The following is a 21,498-nucleotide window of genomic DNA, read 5'->3' as shown; positions in this document are numbered from 1 at the left end:
GTTTCTCAGACTCTCGCACACTTCCACACTCGCATGCACACTCACACTCTCACCCTGTCACTCTCACACTCTCACACTCTCACACTCTCACACTCACAGACAGGCAGCTCACAGCACTGAGATCACATCTACTGTCTGTTTCTCAGACTCTCGCTCACTTCCACACTCGCATGCACACTCACACACTCTCACCCTGTCACTCTCACACTCTCACACTCACAGACAGGCAGCTCACAGCACTGAGATCACATCTACTGTCTGTTTCTCAGACTCTCACACACTTCCACACTCGCATGCACACTCACACTCTCACCCTGTCACTCTCACACTCTCACACTCACAGACAGGCAGCTCACAGCACTGAGATCACATCTACTGTCTGTTTCTCAGACTCTCGCACACTTCCACACTCGCATGCACACTCACACACTCTCACCCTGTCACTCTCACACTCTCACACTCACAGACAGGCAGCTCACAGCACTGAGATCACATCTACTGTCTGTTTCTCAGACTCTCGCACACTTCCACACTCGCATGCACACTCACACACTCTCACTCTGTCACTCACACACTCTCACACTCTCACACTCACAGACAGGCAGCTCACAGCACTGAGATCACATCTACTGTCTGTTTCTCAGACTCTGGCACACTTGCACACTCGCACGCACACTCACACACTCTCACCCTGTCACTCTCACACTCTCACACTCTCACACTCTCACACTCTCACACTCTCACACTCACAAACAGGCAGCTCACAGCACTGAGATCACATCTACTGTCTGTTTCTCAGACTCTGGCACACTTGCACACTCGCACGCACACTCACACACTCTCACCCTGTCACTCACAGACAGGCAGCTCACAGCGCTGAGATCGCTTCTCACAAACACACAGACAGAGCTCACCACCACCGTGGGGATGAGATGTCGTCTTTGGAAACGGATTCGCCGGCGGAGAGGACGGGGGAGAAGGTTGGCACACGCACAGTGCGAATAAACCGTGATCTCTACTGGTGAGAAAGGATAATCCTTTATTTCTGTTTTGACAGTCAGACTACATCTCCCACCACCCCTTTGGGTAAAACAGGTGCAGTTGGTGTTCCGCTCATGGGACTTGTAGTTCATTGCCCACAACGTCAGATGTCACAGTAGACTGCTACATGTAATCCGCCTTTTGGAAGCCAGACTACATTACCCACAATTCCTTCAGGGCAGGAACTTCACTGTGATTAACGATGATGGACCAAAAGCCCCATGGGAGTTGTGGTTTGCATAACTAGTTCAAAAGTACCGTGCAGTTGTGTTTCAGTTCCTTGCCTCAGTCTGGACTCCATCTCCCACAATCCCATGGGGGCCAAGAAGTAGCCTCCAACAGTGCGACTGGAGTCAAAACAGGGCATCACCTCCCATGTCATTTTCTAAATCCAAAAAAAGCAAAACTACATCCCCAACAATGCACCTCAGGCAGCGGTGTAATCTCCGTGTGGATGATGCCGGCAGTGAACAGGTTCATGGGAAGTGTAGTTTTTTTTGTGTTTAAATACAAGGAGGTCGGGAAAATGAGAGAGAGCATTTCTTTCAAAAGTCTCCGAAGAAATGCAAAAAATATCTATATATAATCATGACAACAATAAGAATTAACAGTGCTAATAATAACAACAAAAAGGAACAGATAACCATTATTACAAAGGTATTAGAGGGCGGCTTCATGTCTGAGGTAATTCTATCCTGGTGTGTCATGGCCTCCGGAGAGACAGACGCACAGACAAGGAGAGAGACCAGGCTCACCCCAGCTCTGACCCTCTCCTGTGGCCTGTCTGTGTGTCCTCTGTCCCACTGTCTCTGACCCCCTCCTGTGTCCTGTCCCTCTGTCTGTGTGTCCTGTCCTCTGTCCCTCTGCCCCTCTGCTCCATCAGACTGCCTGGCCCTCCCCTCTCTGCACCCCTGCGTCTATTTTCATTCTCGTTCTCTCGTCTCTCCCAAGAAGATCTCTCTCGCCAGCCTGTACCATCGCTGTGCCCAGCACAGAGACAGACACACACTGAGCTAGGAAACAAAACTTAAGATAACCAATTAAGTGCTTTAACGAGCCCACAGCTAAATTAAAATTACACATTTCTACAAATGACCAAATTAAACCTGACCCCCCCCCCTCCCCTCCCCTCCCCTCCACACAATCTCTCTCCATTGATACAAAATATACAGAATGTTTCCTGGTTAAAAATCACAGCAGGGTCCCATTCTCTCCCTCACTCACACTTCTCACCCCCAATACAAAAATATACAAAAATATTTCCAAAGATTGACTCTGTCCCCTCTCTCTCTTCCCCTACAAAAAATATACAAGATCCTTCTGCAGAGTCTCGTCTCATTTACCCCCCAGAGTCAGACCTCCCCATCTCCCCCTCACTCACCTTTCCCCACCTGGCCCCTCCCCTCCATCTCGCCTCCTCCCCCTGACTCCTCCTCCCATTGGCCCCTCCCCTCCCAGTGGCCCCTCCCCCGACTCCTCCTCCCCTGACCCCTCCCCTCCCAGTGGCTCCTCCTCCACCTGACCCCTCCCCTCCCAGTGGCTCCTCCTCCACCTGACCCCTCCCCTCCCACCGGCTCCTCCACCCACTGGCCCCTCCTCCCGCTGGCCCCTCCCCTCCCCCTGACTCCTCCCCCGGCCCCTCCCCTCACAGTGCTCCGTGCCGAGTCTCGTATTTGTGCAGGATGTTGCGGCAGCGCCCCAGCTCCTTCCTCATGTCGGCCACCTCCAGCCGCAGCGCCGCGTTCTCGCGCTCCAGGAAGGCCGCGCGCACCGAGATCTGGTTCTCCTTCAGCCTCCGCGCGTCTCGCGACCGCTTGGCTGCCTCGTTGTTCTTGTACCGCCGGCTCCAGTACTTCTCGTCCTGCCACAGACAGGGGGCGCCGGGCGCGCGTTAGACAGGGCACCCCGACATTCCCCTCCTCTCCCACCCAGCTCCCCCCGCTGCTCGCCCTGAGCACACGCCTCCCTCCTGGGGCAGGCAGTCCAGAGGTAGTGGACAGTCCAGAGGTGATGGACAGTCCTCGGTGCGGACAGTCCAGAGGTGATGGACAGTCCAGAGGTGGTGGACTGTCAGAGGGTGGGCAGTCAGAGGGTGGTGGACAGTTGTGTGGATAGTCCTGCGTGTGGACAGTCTTCGGTGCGGGCAGTCCAGAGGTGGTGGGAAGTCGTGTGGACAGTCCAGAGGTAGTGGACAGTCGTGTGGACAGTCCAGAGGTGGTGGACAGTCTGGAGATTGTGGACAGTTGTGTGGACAGTCCAGAGGTAGTGGACAGTCGTGTGGACAGTCCAGAGGTGGTGGACAGTCTGGACGATGGACAGTCTGGAGGTGGTGGACAGTCGTGTGGACAGTCCAGGGGTAGTGGACAGTCATGTGGACAGTCCAGAGGTGGTGGACAGTCTGGAGGGTGGACAGTCTGGAGGTGGTGGACAGTCGTGTGGACAGTCCAGAGGGTGGACAACAGCTGGAAAATCACCTTCTGCTCGTCGGGCACGAGCATCTTCCTGGCCTTCTTGATCATGGGCTGTGGCTTCAGCTCCTCATCGCTGAAGCGATGTCGCCGCGGGTCGAAGGCCTCCTGGCCCGGCACGCTGGACAGCGCCACGTCCGCCGGGTCAGGGTCAAAGTTCACCAGCACCTCACTGCCCCCGCCACTGCTGGGGTCGTGAGTCGGGGGACAGGCTGAGGAGGAGGAGGGATCAGGAGGAGACGCCTGACCACCTGAAACAGAGGGAGGAGTCAGGGATACAGAGACACTGACTGACTGGACACTACAGCACAGTGACCCTGACTGACTGGCTGGACACTACAGCACAGTGACACTAACTGACTGACTGGGCACTACAGCACAGTGACACTGACTGACTGACTGGACACTACAGCACAGAGACACTGACTGACTGACTGGACACTACAGCACAGTGACCCTGACTGACTGACTGGACACTACAGCACAGTGACACTGACTGACTGACTGGACACTACAGCACAGTGACACTGACTGACTGACTGGACACTACAGCACAGTGACACTAACTGACTGACTGGGCACTACAGTACAGTGACACTGACTGACTGACTGGACACTACAGCACAGTGACACTGACTGACTGGCTGGACACTACAGCACAGTGACCCTGACTGACTGACTGGACACTACAGCACAGTGACACTGACTGACTGACTGGACACTACAGCACAGTGACACTGACTGACTGACTGGACACTACAGCACAGTGACACTAACTGACTGACTGGACACTACAGTACAGTGACACTGACTGACTGACTGGGCACTACAGTACAGTGACACTGACTGACTGACTGGGCACTACAGTACAGTGACACTGACTGACTGACTGGACACTACAGCACAGAGACCCTGACTGACTGACTGGACACTACAGCACAGTGACCCTGACTGACTGACTGGACACTACAGCACAGTGACCCTGACTGACTGGACACTACAGCACAGAGACCCTGACTGACTGACTGGACACTACAGCACAGTGACCCTGACTGACTGGACACTACAGCACAGAGACACTGACTGACTGACTGGACACTACAGCACAGTGACACTGACTGACTGACTGGACACTACAGCACAGTGACACTGACTGACTGGACACTACAGCACAGTGACACTGACTGACTGGACACTACAGCACAGAGACACTGACTGACTGACTGGACACTACAGCACAGTGACCCTGACTGACTGACTGGACACTACAGCACAGAGACCCTGACTGACTGGACACTACAGCACAGAGACACTGACTGACTGACTGGACACTACAGCACAGAGACCCTGACTGACTGGACACTACAGCACAGAGACACTGACTGACTGACTGGACACTACAGCACAGTGACCCTGACTGACTGACTGGACACTACAGCACAGAGACACTGACTGACTGGACACTACAGCACAGAGACCCTGACTGACTGGACACTACAGCACAGAGACACTGACTGACTGACTGGACACTACAGCACAGTGACCCTGACTGACTGACTGGACACTACAGCACAGAGACCCTGACTGACTGGACACTACAGCACAGAGACACTGACTGACTGACTGGACACTACAGCACAGAGACCCTGACTGACTGGACACTACAGCACAGAGACACTGACTGACTGACTGGACACTACAGCACAGTGACCCTGACTGACTGACTGGACACTACAGCACAGAGACACTGACTGACTGGACACTACAGCACAGAGACCCTGACTGACTGGACACTACAGCACAGAGACACTGACTGACTGACTGGACACTACAGCACAGAGACCCTGACTGACTGGACACTACAGCACAGAGACACTGACTGACTGACTGGACACTACAGCACAGTGACCCTGACTGACTGACTGGACACTACAGCACAGAGACACTGACTGACTGACTGGACACTACAGCACAGAGACACTGACTGACTGGACACTACAGCACAGTGACACTGACTGACTGACTGGACACTACAGCACAGAGACCCTGACTGACTGACTGGACACTACAGCACAGAGACCCTGACTGACTGACTGACTGGACACTACAGCACAGTGACACTGACTGACTGGACACTACAGCACAGAGACACTGACTGACTGACTGACTGGACACTACAGCACAGTGACACTGACTGACTGACTGGACACTACAGCACAGAGACACTGACTGACTGACTGACTGACTGACTGGACACTACAGCACAGTGACACTGACTGACTGGACACTACAGCACAGAGACACTGACTGACTGACTGGACACTACAGCACAGTGACACTGACTGACTGACTGGACACTACAGCACAGTGACACTGACTGACTGGACACTACAGCACAGAGACACTGACTGACTGACTGGACACTACAGCACAGTGACCCTGACTGACTGACTGGACACTACAGCACAGAGACACTGACTGACTGGACACTACAGCACAGTGACACTGACTGACTGACTGGACACTACAGCACAGTGACCCTGACTGACTGGACACTACAGCACAGAGACACTGACTGACTGACTGGACACTACAGCACAGTGACCCTGACTGACTGACTGGACACTACAGCACAGAGACACTGACTGACTGACTGGACACTACAGCACAGTGACCCTGACTGACTGGACACTACAGCACAGAGACACTGACTGACTGACTGGACACTACAGCACAGTGACCCTGACTGACTGGACACTACAGCACAGAGACACTGACTGACTGACTGGACACTACAGCACAGTGACCCTGACTGACTGACTGTAGAGTCTTTCCTCTGAGGTCGAGACGCGAGCTCTGGACAGCGGCCCAGGCCCAGGCCACTGCACGGGGCTGCCTGTTCCACACTCCCACCGCCCTCAGCGTACAGAGGCGAGTGAGAGTGAGGCTGTGAGCTCCGGGAGCCACAGGCAGAGCTGCTGGAACCCGCTATTATTGATAAGAGTACAAATCTGGCGACACTGAACACTCTGTATGTCTAACACTGCTGTTAGAGCCTCCTGTCGCTGCTCTGACAGCTCTGCAGTGTGTGTGCTAAACCAGGACATCACACCCTGCAGCGCTCTCTCTCTCTCTCTCTCCTGCTTCAACACGTGAACTGCACATGTCCCAACTGTGTGAGAGAGCAGACTTCAAAACACCCAATCACAGAAGAACACTGCCTCTCTCTCCACCTCAATACACAAGGCTGTCCAGCTCTTCTGTATTAACCCCTCTCTCTCAGTGCAGTGTTCATGTACTGGAGTGTCCAGTCAGTGTGTCTGTATGAACCCCTCTCTCTCTCAGTGCAGTGTTCATGTACTGGAGTGTCCAGTCAGTGTGTCTGTATTAACCCCTCTCTCTCTCAGTGCAGTGTTCATGTACTGGAGTGTCCAGTCAGTGTGTCTGTATGAACCCCTCTCTCTCTCAGTGCAGTGTTAATGTACTGGAGTGTCCAGTCAGTGTGTGTGTATTAACCCCTCTCTCTCAGTGCAGTGTTAATGTACTGGAGTGTCCAGTCAGTGTGTCTGTATGAACCCCTCTCTCTCTCAGTGCAGTGTTAGTGTACTGGAGTGTCCAGTCAGTGTGTGTGTATGAACCCCTCTCTCTCTCAGTGCAGTGTTCATGTACTGGAGTGTCCAGTCAGTGTGTCTGTATTAACCCCTCTCTCTCTCAGTGCAGTGTCTCTGTGCTGTAGTGTCCAGTCAGTCAGTGTCTCTGTGCTGTAGTGTCCAGTCAGTCAGTGTCACTGTGCTGTAGTGTCCAGTCAGTCAGTCAGTGTCTCTGTGCTGTAGTGTCCAGTCAGTCAGTCAGTGTCTCTGTGCTGTAGTGTCCAGTCAGTCAGGGTCTCTGTGCTGTAGTGTCCAGTCAGTCAGTCAGTGTCTCTGTGCTGTAGTGTCCAGTCAGTCAGTCAGTGTCTCTGTGCTGTAGTGTCCAGTTGGTCAGTCAGTGTCTCTGTGCTGTAGTGTCCAGTCAGTCAGTCAGTGTCTCTGTGCTGTACTGTCCAGTTGGTCGGTCAGTGGATGGGACTCTGCAGGGGAGTTCTCTCAGGACAGAAGAGGAGATGGGCTCTGTACACAAAGAGCTGTGGGTGTCTGGAACAGACTGCACACCCACCTGAGTGACCGGTCCCCCGCAGACACTCCCCTCCCATCATGGCCTGCTGCGGCGGCAGCGGCGTGGCGGCGGGCGGCGGGGTGTCCATGGCGATGATGAGCGAGGAGGAGGAGGAGGAGGAGGAGGAGGGCGGGGGCGAGCTCTGGCCGGGCGCGGCGGACGGCGGGCTGTGCGCGGGGCCCGGGGGGGTGGCGCCGTGCAGACAGCCCATGCCGTTCTCGGTCAGGAACTCCTCCAGGTCCATGTACTGCAGCTGGAACAGGCCGCCGTCGCAGGGCAGCGTGCGCTCCCACAGCAGGGGCCCCAGGAACGCCGACTGTGCCGCGGGGCGCGCCGCCCCCACCCCCGCAGAGGGGTCATCGTCCGAGTCTGCCGGCTTCTCCTTCTCTGCAGGAGGGAGAGGGTGATACAGGGTGAGCACTGCTGCGCACTGGGAGTCTGACTGACTGCACTGTCACACCTGGAGCGGATCAGACTGCTGCGCACTGGGACTGTAACAACACTGTCACACCTGGAGCGGATCAGACTGTAACAACACTGTCACACCTGGAGCGGATCAGACTGCTGCACACTGGGACTGTAACAGCACTGTCACACCTGGAGCGGATCAGACTGCTGCGCACTGGGACTGTAACAGCACTGTCACACCTGGAGCGGATCAGACTGTAACAGCACTGTCACACCTGGAGCGGATCAGACTTGAGGACATATCTGACCTTCGCAAAGGCAGAATCATTCTAATTCATACAGGCAGCGTGTGTTTGTCAGCTTTTACCACTTTCTTACATAGCAAAGGACAAAACAACACACCAGCTAAGACAGAAGAGAGACACACAGGCAGAGTGAGGCACACACACACACACACACACACACACACACACACACACACAGAGTGAGGTGCACACACACACACACACACACAGGCAGAGTGAGGCACACACACACACAGGCAGAGTGAGGTGCACACACACACACACACACACACACACACACACACACAGAGTGAGGTGCACACACACGCACGCACACACACACACAGGCAGAGTGAGGCGCACAAACACACACACACACAGGCAGAGTGAGGCACACACACACACACACACACACACAGAGTGAGGTGCACACACACACACGCACACACACACACAGGCAGAGTGAGGCGCACACACACACACACACACACACACACACAGAGTGAGGTGCACACACACACAGGCAGAGTGAGGCGCACACACACACACACACACACACACACACACACACACAGAGTGAGGTGCACACACACGCACGCACACACACACACAGGCAGAGTGAGGCGCACACACACACACACACACACACACACACACACAAGCAGAGTGAGGCGCACACACACACAGGCAGAGTGAGGCGCACACACACACACACACACACACACACAGAGTGAGGTGCACACACGCACGCACACACACACACACACACAGAGTGAGGTGCACACACACGCACGCACACACACACACAGGCAGAGTGAGGCGCACAAACACACACACACAGGCAGAGTGAGGCGCACACACACACACACACACACACAGGCAGAGTGAGGCGCACAAACACACACACACACAGGCAGAGTGAGGCGCACACACACACACACACACACACACACACACAAGCAGAGTGAGGCGCACACACACACAGGCAGAGTGAGGCGCACACACACACACACACACACAGGCAGAGTGAGGCGCACAAACACACATACACACACACACAGGCAGAGTGAGGCGCACACACACAGGCAGAGTGAGGCGCACAAACACACACACACACAGGCAGAGTGAGGCACACGCACACACACACACAGGCAGAGTGAGACTGTGAATAAGAAAGACTCATACTGCACAGAGACGCTTTAAAAATTCATCACCAGGAGCACTGACACACACACTCTCTAACACACACACTCTCTAACAGACACACACTCTCTAACAGACACTCACACACACACACTCTCTAACAGACACACACTCTCTAACAGACACACTGACACACACACTCTCTAACAGCCACACTGACACGCACACTCTCTCTGACAGGCACTGACACACACGCACTGACACACACATTCGCTCTGACAGACACACACAGACACACTCTCTGACACACACGCACTGACACACTCTCTGATACACACTCTCTGACACACACACATTCTCTCTGACACACACGCACTCACACACTCTCTCTGACAGACACACACAAACACACTCTCTGACACACAGGCACTGACACACACACTCTCTGACACACAGGCACTGACACACACTCTCTGACACACACACCTGAGCAGGATGGCTGCTCACCAGACTGACCCGCCTGTGTCCCTCTGGGTCCGGCCAGACCACCCCAGAGAGACCCCTGGAGCGGCCGGGACAGCCCCCCAGCCGCCCCCTCGGGCCCGAACCCACCTTTGGCGTCCCCGCCCGTCCTGGGCCGCGGCTCGGCCTTCAGGGGCAGCTGCAGCAGGGACTTGAAGTGCGGGTCCGGCGGGACCAGCTGCTGGGCGGGCCTGGCCATGCGAGTGAGTGTGTCAGCGGGCCGCGGGCATGCAGCGGCACGGACGCGCGGGTCGTGGCGGTCGCCCACTCTGCAGCTCGCCGTGGGGGGGGGCTCGGTTCCGGGCAGCCCAGTGGGTCGAGGGTTGCTCGTTTCGCTTTGGGGTTCGGTGCCGGTGCCGGTGCGCGCTCTCCGCCTCTCGCTCCGGTCAACAAAGTTCGCTGTCCGGGTCCGAGCCGAGCCAAGCCGAGCCGAGCCGGTTTTATTCCTTTGCAATCGGAACCGCTCCTCTCCGGTCGCTCCAGCAGCGTGTCGGATCCGTGCGTGGATGCAGACCCACTCGAGGCTCGTCCTCGCAGCAGAGAGGGGGGAGCCCCGCTTCTCTCGCGCAGGAGACACACGGACCCCCTCGCCTGGCAGGCGCGCGAGTCCACGGGACTGCAAGAGCGATCTCGAGACGGGAGAGTCAGCTGGAACGAACACGGGCCGCGGCGGTGACGTCAGCGCTCACGGGCCGCTCCGGGGCCCCGCCCCGCCCCCGGACACGCCCCCGACTCCGCCCCCTCCCCGCTCGGACCTGCGGCCCGCTCGCGCAGAGGCGCCCCGGGACCCCGCGGGTCTGCAGCGACCGCCGACACCCCGAGAGGGGGGAGCCCCCCCTCCAGCACCCCCCTTCAAAAACACAGGGCCCCCGGCTTGGGGAGCGCGCAGCGCGAACACGCCCCCCCCCCTCGCCGCGCTGACGTCACCGCCCAGCCGCTGCGCGCGGCGTTAACCCTTGACTGGCCACGTGCTCCCGCAGCCGGCTCGTGCGTGTCGGAACACGTGGTTCCGTCCGGCCCGAGATCCAGGCCAGCTGCACGAGCACGGGGGTGTGCGATAATCATCATCATCATCATCATGTTTTTATTCTGAATCTGTCAATTATTTTGGCGAAGTACTTCATCCGTAAAGGCGATGTCTAACCCTGCTCCCCTGTTCATGTGCTCAGGCTGAGTTCCTTCTTATTCAATTCTACTGGGAACTGCAGGAATGGAAAGGCGAGACCTACACTGGGAATCCTCATTTTCAGCTTTTATCGTCATGAATTCCTCTGGCTGTGAAGTGTGTCTGTTTCTGTATCTGTTTCAATATTTTGTCTCCTTTTTTGTCTTTCTGATGTTTAAATAAACACTTAAAAAAACAAAATAATAATGATAATGACAAGTAGTCATGGCTATGATAGAATCACACGTGATCAGTGCTTTATTTCCCCTGGTATTGTATTACACACTCACAAGAGCCTACTCCCATCGACTACTATAGAGTCTCATACTTCTGTCATTTTGTATACATTTTATATTATTATATGATAGAATTATATTAATTATATATTATTCTAGTTAACAGGGCTGTAGCTCCCATTGTAACAGACTGGTCTACTGTACTGGGACTGTAGCTCCTACTGTAACAGACTGTCCTACTGCACTGGGACTGTAGCTCCCATTGTAACAGACTGGTCTACTGCACTGGGACTGTAGCTCCTACTGTAACAGACTGGTCTACTGCACTGGGACTGTAGCTCCTATTGTAACAGACTGGTCTACTGCACTGGGACTGTAGCTCCTAGTGCAATGGGATTGTTCTACTGTACTGGGACTTGACTGACTGTATTGTTATTTGGCTCTTGAACACTGAGCACTGTGCTGCTGTTCTCGTCTCCACAGTGCTCTGTATACGGCTCGATCTCCGATCCGCGAACATGCGCCTTAGGCTCAGACGGAATGGAGCAGGAACGACAGAGCGTTTTATCGACGGCATTAATCACATTACCAGCCTCCGAGTCCGGCACTCGCCTTTAATCCGCGGAAAACGTGAGCGGGCGAGCTGTCGGCCGACACACACGATCTCCTTTAAGACCGAGCGCCCCCACCCCCGGCCGCGCGCACATGGCCCCGGCACGCGCGGGAGCAGCCCACCGGCCCGCCGCCCTCGCTCCGATTGGACAAAAGTAGGTCAGGCCCCTCCCGCGGCGCCCTCTGATTGGACAAAACTAGGTCACCGGCCCCGCCCCCGCCGTACCCCATGCCTGGGCCGCGTGAGGCCGGCGGGCCGAGCGTGTGGAGGGACCGTGGATCAGACACGCGAACAACACGACACGCAGCGCTCGGCCGCTCGCAGGCAGACGGAAACCAGGCGAGGGGCACGCAATACACACTGCACACACAAACAACACACTACTCACAAACACACACTGCATTCACAAACACAACACACTGCACACACACAAATACAACACGCAAACACACAAACACAACACACTGCACTCACAGCACACAACACTGCACACACAAATACACACTGCACTCACAAATACTCACTGCACTCACAAACACAACACACTGCACACACAAATACAACACGCAAACACACAAACACAACACACTGCACTCACGAATACACACTGCACACACAAACACAACACACTGCACTCACAGCACACAACACTGCACACACAAATACACACTGCACTCACAAACAACACACTACTCACAAACACACACTGCACTCACAAACACAACACACTGCACACACAAACACAACACACTGCACTCACGAATACACACTGCACACTCAAACACAACACACTGCACTCACAAATGCACACTGCACTCACAAACACAACACTCAAATACAACACACTGCACACACAAACACAACACAATGCACTCACAAATACAATATCACACAGATACACTCTGCACACACACACACTGCACTAACAAATACACTCTGCACACAAAAACCACACGCACAAATACACCACACTCTGCACACACAAAAACCACACGCACAAATACACCACACTCTGCACACACAAATACCACACGCACAAATACAATGCCACAAAGCACAAATCTTACACACTCTTCACACATAAAATACAACACACGTCCACAGACTCAGTGCACCTGAAACCACACTTTGCTACATCTCGAGTGGAAGCTGTGGAAGGCGCTGCGAGTTCAGGAACAGCAGGAGGGCAGGATCAGAGCAGAGCCTGGTCTCTCAGCGCCCCCTTCTGGACTCTGCCTGCCACTGCAGGCTGGCCAGGAACAGGACCAGGACTGGACAGCCCTGCTGCACACACTGACCCCTCCAGGACCAGGACTGGACAGCCCTGCTGCAGACACACACTGAACCCTCCAGGACTGGACAGCCCTGCTGCAGACACACACTGACCCCTCCAGGACCAGGACTGGACAGCCCTGCTGCAGACACACACTGACCCCTCCAGGACCAGGACTGGACAGCCCTGCTGCACACACTGACCCCTCCAGGACCAGGACTGGACAGCCCTGCTGCAGACACACACTGACCCCTCCAGGACCAGGACTGGACAGCCCTGCTGCACACACTGACCCCTCCAGGACCAGGACTGGACAGCCCTGCTGCAGACACACACTGACCCCTCCAGGACCGGGACTGGACAGCCCTGCTGCAGACACACTGACCCCTCCAGGACTGGACAGCCCTGCTGCAGACACACACTGACCCCTCCAGGACCAGGACTGGACAGCCCTGCTGCAGACACACACACTGACCCCTCCAGGACCGGGACTGGACAGCCCTGCTGCAGACACACACACTGACCCCTCCAGGACCGGGACTGGACAGCCCTGCTGCAGACACACACACTGACCCCTCCAGGACCGGGACTGGACAGCCCTGCTGCAGACACACACTGACCCCTCCAGGACCGGGACTGGACAGCCCTGCTGCAGACACACACTGACCCCTCCAGGACCAGGACTGGACAGCCCTGCTGCAGACACACACACTGACCCCTCCAGGACTGGACAGCCCTGCTGCAGACACACACTGACCCGTCCAGGACCAGGACTGGACAGCCCTGCTGCAGACACTTGGTCGATTCGATTAGGGCCACTTAGAGGCAAAACACAAATACAGGCCGTTTTAGAAACCTGTTGGAGCAGCACGGGGCTCTAACCCTTTTCTGAGGAGCTATTTTAGTGCGTTACCATTCAGTCCCCAGTCTTCGGACCCGGGGTCCATCGAGCCAGGTGAGGCAATCTGACAAGTTAGAGATCAGAGAGCAATCAGAATACTTTTCGGTGCTCAGTCAAGTCAAGAAAAGACCTCCTGAGCACCGGAAGGAACAGCAGGGAACCCGGATCCTTTTTTTAAAATTTATTCGATTTCTGCGGATGTTCCAATTTTCCAATGCCCCCCCCCCCACCCCCCACCATTTTGTTTCCCAGAAGGCAATAAAATAATAAGAACAGAATCGTTAACATGACCGTGATCGTTATGCTTTGAAAGAGTGAAGGGCAGGGGGAGTGTGGAGGGAGGGTCGGACAGACCAATGAGAGCGCACGGACCGAGGGGGCGGGTCACACGGGAGCCCCGCCCAGTCTCACAGTCCCCGCCCCCTTCCCCATCGACCCCCCCACCCCCACCCCCCCAGACAGCAACAACAATACAAATTAAAACCCATAAAAAACAAGTCAGAATCAGCATCATAAAAAACATCGGCGTTGTGGTCCGCCTTTCGTTTCCCTTCCCAGGAGTCCGAGGGGAGGGGGGTTGGCGCAACGTTCGGAACCAGTGCCCTCCCCCCTGCCGTCTCCCCTCCCCCTCCCCGAGCCGGGGGCCCCTCCTGACCTCCGACCCCTCTAGGCTCTGCAGCTCGACCCCGGAAGCCCGGATTCACAGTCTGGCGCTCCGACCGGCCCCCCCACCCCCGCTGCGCCCGGAGCAGCTCAACCCCGACCGCGATCCGCACCGACAGAAGTCCAGGAGTCCGTCGGCCCTCGGGGGGCAGAACCGGCGCGGGAGGGGTCCCGGTGGTCCCGGTGGTCCGGGGGCGAGGGGGGCAGCGTGCCGTGGGCGGGTCCAAGGTCACTTCCTGCGGCAGTCCGCGCCCGTCCCGGGGCTGGCGCCCGGACTCCGGGCCGCGCGGGCCCGGCGCGAGGGGGCGGGCCTGCTCCGGGGCGCCCCCGCCCCCGCCCCCCTGCAGGCCACGCCGTGCCGCTCCAGCAGGCTGCCGTTCCAGAAGCGGGCGGGGCAGCGCGCGCAGGCGAAGGCGCCCTGGGCCAGGTGGCGGCCGCGGTGCGCCAGCGCGCGCAGGAAGCGGCGGGAGCGGCGGCCGCAGACGGGGCAGCGGCGGCGGGCGGCGCGGGGGGCCCCCGCGGGGTGCCGGGCGGCGCGGTGCAGCAGCAGCGCGGCCTGGCGGCGGAACGTGGTGCGGGGGCAGAAGGGGCAGGGGAAGCGCTTGTGCCGCGCGGCGTCCAGGGCGGCACGCAGCCGCGCCCTCCTCTTCCTCGCGCGGCCCCTCGGCGGCCGGCCCCCCTCCGCCTGCCTTCGCCTCTTCCTCTTCGCCCTCCTCTTCCTGCGGCCGGCCTCCGCGGCCCCCCCCGGCGGCTCGGCGTGCGCCGGCAGCAGCAGCACGGTGTGGAGGGGCGGGGGGGCCGCGGGCGGGCAGGAGGGCTCCCCCTTCACTGCGGGCAGCTGCGTGCTGTCGGGCGGGGGCGGCGGGGCCGCGTCGGGGAGGTAGAAGAGAGGGGGGAAGCCGGCGGGCGGCGCCGGCGCGGTCTGGCTCCCGGCGGCGGGGGGCGCCAGCTGCAGGAGCGCGTGGGTGGCCGCCTCGCTCTCCGACGGGCCCGCGGGCGCGGCGGCGGCGGCGGCGGCACGGGGGCCGGCGCGGGCCAGGCCGTGCTGCGCCAGCCGGTGCCGCGTCAGGCTGTTGGCGTAGGCGAAGGCCTTGCCGCACACCTCGCAGCAGAAGAGCCGCTCGCCGCCCTCGTGCACGGCCTGGTGGTGCGCCGTCAGGTGGAAGTGGTGCCGGAAGGACTTCCAGCAGATGGCGCAGGTGTACAGCCGGGGCGCGGCGGCGGCGGCGGCCTGCGGCTTGTCCGGCTGCCCGAAGGAGAAGTAGGAGTCGGCGCCCGGCTCGGCCTCGCCCCCCGCCGCCGGGCCCACAGGCGTCTCGGCGTACTCGGCCTTCTGGTGCAGCTTGCCGTGGCGCTTGAGGCTCTGCGCGTAGCCGAAGTCCTTGCCGCAGACGGCGCACTTGTAGTTCTTCTCGCCGCTGTGCACGGTGCGGTGCTTGGTCAGGTGGAAGGCCTCGCGGAAGTGCTTGCCGCAGACGGGGCAGCGGTGCGGCTTCTCGCCCGTGTGGATGCGGTCGTGGCGCCGCAGGGTCTCGCGCCGCGTGAAGCCGCGGCCGCACACGCTGCACAGGAAGAGCCTCTCGCTGCCCTCGGCACCGCCCGGCCGCCGCCGGCCCGGCTCGCCCCCGGCGCCGGGCTCCTTCTTGGGCCGCGGCTTGCGGGGCCTCTTGGGCTTGGCGGGCGGCGCGGCGGAGGGGCAGGAGCCGCCGCCGTCCTCGGCGCCCGCGCGGTACGCCTTCTCCGGGCCCCCCGAGGTGGAGGAGGGGCCGCCGGCCGGCACGCCCAGGGCGCCCAGGCCCAGGTTGCCCAGCAGCCCCCCGATGATGTCCCGGCGCTCCTCGGCGCCCCGGCCGCCCCCCAGCTCGCCGGGCAGGCAGGAGGCGGCGGCCGCGGCCGTGATGGCCGAGATGGCGCTGTTGACGGAGCTGGTGACGTCGTCCTCGGCCTCGTCCAGCAGCGAGGAGAGGGGCAGGTGCGGCGGCTGGCCCTGGCCCTGGGGGTGGGGGTGGGGGTGCAGGGTGGGCGCCAGGGGGGCCTTCCGCAGGGCGGGGCCCGCGCCCCCGCACAGGGGCTCCCCCGGGAAGCAGGCGGCGGCGGCGGCGGCGGCCGGGGGGCGCTTGTAGTCGGCGCGGAAGTCCTGGTAGCGTCCGCGCGGGAAGTCCGGGCCCAGCTTGCCCTCCAGCCTGGCGGCGGCGCGGCTCTGCTGGAACAGCACCTCGCAGGCCAGGCCGGCCTTGTCCTCCGCCGCCTCCTCCTCGGCCTCCTCCTCCTCCACCTTGCCGTAGGCCGCGGGCCCGGGGGCGAACTCCGCGCGGGCCTTCTCGGGCTTCCTGCCGTAGCGGCCGTCGCTGCCGATGGTGAGCTCGGCGCCCGCCGCGGCCGCCGCCGCCGCCGCCTTGGCGCGCGCCCCGCGGCCCGGCTTGCCGCAGGTGCCCGAGGCGGCGTGGTTGAGCAGGGAGGTGGACTCGCGGAAACAGCGGCCGCAGGCGGGGCAGCGGTAGGGCTTGTCCTCGTGGATCTTCTCGTGGCGCGTCAGCGACTCGCGGCGGTTGAAGGCGCGCTGGCACACGGCGCAGGCGAAGGGCCGCGCGCCCGAGTGGATCACGCCGTGCTGCAGCAGGTGGCCGCGCTTCTTGAAGCCCTTGCCGCACTCGGGGCAGCGGTGCGTCTTCTCGGGGCTGGAGCAGGAGGAGGACGAGGTGGGCGCGGGGTGGGCCGGGGGCGCGGGCGGCGGCGGCGGGGCGGGCGGGCCGGCCAGGTCCTGGGTGGAGTGGGGGGCGCTGGCGTCGCTCGGGCCGGCCCCCCCCGCCAGGCCGTGGCTGCGCAGGTGCCGGCGCAGGCTGGACAGGTGGGTGAAGGTCTTGCCGCACTCGCCGCAGTGGTACAGGGGCTCCGGCTCGGGCTGCGCGGCCGCCAGGCTCGCGCCCTCGGCCTTGGGCACCAGGGGCGGCCCCCCGCCGTTGGGCACCAGGACGGACGCCGCCGCCGCGGAGGAGGAGGAGGAGGAGGGCGCGGAGGAGGAGGAGACCACGGAGGAGGAGGAGGAGGCGGAGGAGGAGGAGAGCAGGCCCGAGGGGTCGGCCCCCAGCCCCGGCAGCGAGGACCCGGCCTCAGCGTGGGCCCCGCTGGCGCCGGGGTCGCCGTGCCCGGCCCCGCCCTCCGCCTTGCGCTGCGGCAGGTACCCCGCCATGGCCTTCTTGCGGCGGCCGCCCCCGCCGCTGTCCGCCTTGGGCTCGTCCTTGGGCAGGGGCAGGTGCAGGGGCAGGGGCAGGGGCAGGCCGGCCTCCTGCTGGATGAGCGAGGCCAGCTGGTTGGAGGACAGCACCGGGATGCCCTGGAAGTCGAAGCCCCCCAGCGGCGAGGGCTGGGGGCCCGGGTGCAGGCCGTGGGGCGGGGGCGGGGCGTGGTGGGAGTGGGCGTGGGGCAGGGCGTGGCCGTGGGAGTGGGCGTGGGAGTGGGAGAGGGCGTGGGGCTGGAGCTGCTGCTGCTGCTGCTGCTGCTGCTGTTGCTGCTGCTGCTGCTGCTGGGGGGGCTGCTGCTGGGGCGCGGGGTGGCCGTGGTGCAGAGCTGGGGGCGCGGCCAGCCCCGAACCCGCGTCCCCGGCCGCCTGCCCCAGGCCCAGGCCCAGGTGGTGGTTGGCGCCCTGCTGGACCAGGAACTGCTCCAGGCTGGCGTTGGCCGGCACGCCGGACAGGAAGTACTGGTTGGCGGCCAGCATGCAGCTGAACTGCTGGTGGAGGCTGCGGGCGTCGGGCTGCGCCCCGACCAGCTGGTGCCCCAGGGAGGCCACGCTGCTGCTGGTGCTGCTGGGGGCGGCGCTGGAGCTGGCGGCCGAGCTGGAGGGCGAGGGGGAGGAGGAGGAGGGGGCCCCCGGCGAGGCCTGGGGCACGGCCAGGCCGGGGTGCAGCGGCGGGGGCGGGGCCGAGACCCCGCCCCCCAGGCCCGCCCCCGCCCCCACGAAGTGCTCGAAGCGCCCCGCCCCGGCATGGCCGAGCGCCGGGTGCAGCTGCTCCTGCACCAGGGCCGCCTCCGCCGGCTGGAAGGACCGCAGGAACTGGGGGTACCCGCCGGCCGCCCCGCCCCCGCCGGCCGCCATCTTGCCCGCCTTGCGCGAGCCCTGCGCGGGCGCCGGCGGGGGCAGGGGCGGGGGCGGGGCGCCCATCTTGGCGAAGAGGGAGGGGGAGTCGGCGAAGGGGGTGCCCCGCGAGGCCTGCAGGGAGCCCAGCCCCAGGCCGGACAGCAGGGCCCCCGAGGCCTCAGCCTGCTGCTGCTGCTGCTGCTGCTGCTGCTGCTGGAGCTGCTGCTGCTGGAGCTGCTGCACCTGCTGCTGGTGCTGCAGCTGCCTCTCCAGCCCCAGGCTGGCCTTGAACGGGTGCGCCTGGTGGCCGCTCAGCATCTCCAGGATGTCCATGGGGTACTTCCCGAACTGGAACATCTCCCAGTCGCTCACCGAGGGCACGGCGGAGGCGGGCGGGGCCAGGCCGCCCAGCCCCACGCCCGCCCCGGCGCCGGCGGTGGAGATGATGATCCCGCCGCCCAGCCCCGGCCCGGCCCCCCGGCCCGAGGAGCCCCCCCCGCCGGAGGACGTCCGGCCCTGGCCGGCCCCCGTCGCGCCTCCGCCGCCTCCTCCCGCCGCCGCCGCGCGGCCGCCACCCCCGCTGTCCATCTGGGGCTCAGGAGCGCCGCTGGAGGGGCTCGTCCGGGGCGGCCCCCCCTGCCCCGCGGCGGAGCTCCGGTCCTGTCGCCGCGGCGCCCGCGCCGGTCCGGGCGGGGTCACGGCGCGCGGCCCGCCCGCTGGGTCTCGGGTGCGATTCTCTCCCGCTGCTGCTGCTGCTGCTGCTCCTCTGCCTCTCCCGGCTCGGTCCGGCGCTCTCGGGACCTGCCGAGAGAAACCGGGGTCAGACGGCACGCGCCTCACGGAGCCCCGACACGGCACAGGCGACTGGACCTGTACAGGAACACAGCCCGGCCCACAGCCTCGACAGCCCCCCCCGGGACAGGAGGCAGCACTGCACGCAGAGCGGCGGGTGGGGGGCACAGGCTGTCCGGCTGTGGCGCTGTTCCGATCCACTCCCCACTCCCCACTGCAGGTCAACAGGCACAAGCAGCGGTTCGCCCCGGACGGGACCCAGGACCCACCCCCACCCCAGCGACAGGGCGCAGGCTGCACAGACAGCACCCCGGGGACCGACGGCCCTGCCGAACCCCGGCCACAGCACCAGGGCAGGCAGGGAGGAAACATCCACACGACACACACACACACACAAACACACCAGACACACAGAATCACACACAATCACACACACACACAGCACGCAGACACACACACACACAAACACGCCAGACACACAGAATCACACACACAGCACGCAGACACACACACACAGCAGAAACACAATCACACACACACACACAGCACGCAGACACACACAATCACATACATACACAGCAGACACACACAGGGCGCACGCACACACACACACAGCACGCAGTAACACACACACACACAAACACGCCAGACACACAGAATCACACACACACACAGCAGAAACACAATCACACACACACACAATCACACACACACAGCGCGCAGACACACACAATCACACACATACACAGGGCACAGACACACACAATCACACACACACACAGCAGACACACACAGGGCGCAGACACACACACACACACAGGGCGCAGACACACACACAGCACGGACACACACACACACAGGGCGCAGACACACACACACACACACACAGGGCGCAGACACACACACACACACAGCACGCAGACACACAGAATCACACACACACACAGCAGAAACACAATCACACACACACACAATCACACACACACAGCGCGCAGACACACACAATCACACACATACACAGGGCACAGACACACACAATCACACACACACACAGCAGACACACACAGGGCGCAGACACACACACACACACAGCACGCAGACACACACACACACACACAGCACGCAGACACACACACACACACGCGTGTCTGGGGGCGGATTAAAACCGATCGCATCCCTCCGCAGCGACGCAGAGCAGCGCCGCCCGGGCAGGACTCGGCAGGTGCCGGGACACACGCGCGGCCGCGGTCGGGCGTGGGGGCGTGGGGGGGTCTCGGGGGGGCGGCGCTTACCTGCGGGTCCGGGAGCCGCGGCCTGGGCCGGGCCGGTCCGCCGACAAAGGGCCTCCGCCGCGGCCTGGGCCGGTCCGCCCGCGGCCCCTCCGCCGCTCCCGCCGGGGGGCTGCGGCCACTCGAGCGGCGCCGGCGGCCGCGTCCGGCTCGGTGGCGGCGGCCTGGTCCCTGGGGCGGCGGCCGGGCCCGGCTGGGCTGGGCTGGGCTGGGCTCGGCGGCTGGCTCGGGTCCGGACCGGGTCGCTCTCTCGCTCTCCCTCCGCGGGGCCTCTGCCTTTTTTTTTTTTTCGCGGCCCGAGTCGGTTTTGTGTGTCCCTCGCGCTGCCGCTGTGTGTGTGTGTGTGCGCGCGCGCGCCCGCTTCCGTCGCGGACCCCCCCCCTCCCCGCGCGCGCGCGCGCGCGCCCCGCCCGGCAGGAGGAAGAAGAAGAGCTTCCGGGTGGTGTCGCACCCTCGGGTGTCCGCCC

General features: G+C 61.5%; 2 protein-coding genes across 2 annotated transcripts; both read right to left on the bottom strand.

Annotated features, from left to right (window-relative positions):
- Positions 1 to 2,617: 2,617 nt before the first annotated feature.
- On the bottom strand, positions 2,618 to 10,655 carry dbpb (D-box binding PAR bZIP transcription factor b). The gene is made up of 4 exons (XM_088939692.1): positions 10,112 to 10,655; positions 7,665 to 8,051; positions 3,516 to 3,760; positions 2,618 to 2,902 (listed from the first exon to the last, which is right to left on the bottom strand). Exons 1-4 carry the CDS (start codon positions 10,218 to 10,220, stop codon positions 2,687 to 2,689), a joined length of 957 nt encoding a protein of 318 aa, XP_088795818.1. The 5' UTR covers positions 10,221 to 10,655; the 3' UTR covers positions 2,618 to 2,686.
- Positions 10,656 to 14,375: 3,720 nt separating this feature from the next.
- On the bottom strand, positions 14,376 to 19,632 carry LOC148816379 (uncharacterized). The gene has a single exon (XM_088939672.1). The coding sequence runs from the start codon at positions 19,536 to 19,538 to the stop codon at positions 15,102 to 15,104; it is 4,437 nt and encodes a 1,478-aa protein (XP_088795798.1). The 5' UTR covers positions 19,539 to 19,632; the 3' UTR covers positions 14,376 to 15,101.
- Positions 19,633 to 21,498: the final 1,866 nt, after the last annotated feature.

This window comes from Atractosteus spatula, chromosome 22 (genome assembly GCF_055471065.1).
Source record: "Atractosteus spatula isolate fAtrSpa1 chromosome 22, fAtrSpa1.hap1, whole genome shotgun sequence".
Lineage (NCBI taxonomy): Eukaryota > Metazoa > Chordata > Actinopteri > Semionotiformes > Lepisosteidae > Atractosteus > Atractosteus spatula.
The sequence above is the reverse complement of the archived record's forward strand: the minus strand, read 5'-3'. Positions and strand labels throughout refer to the sequence as shown.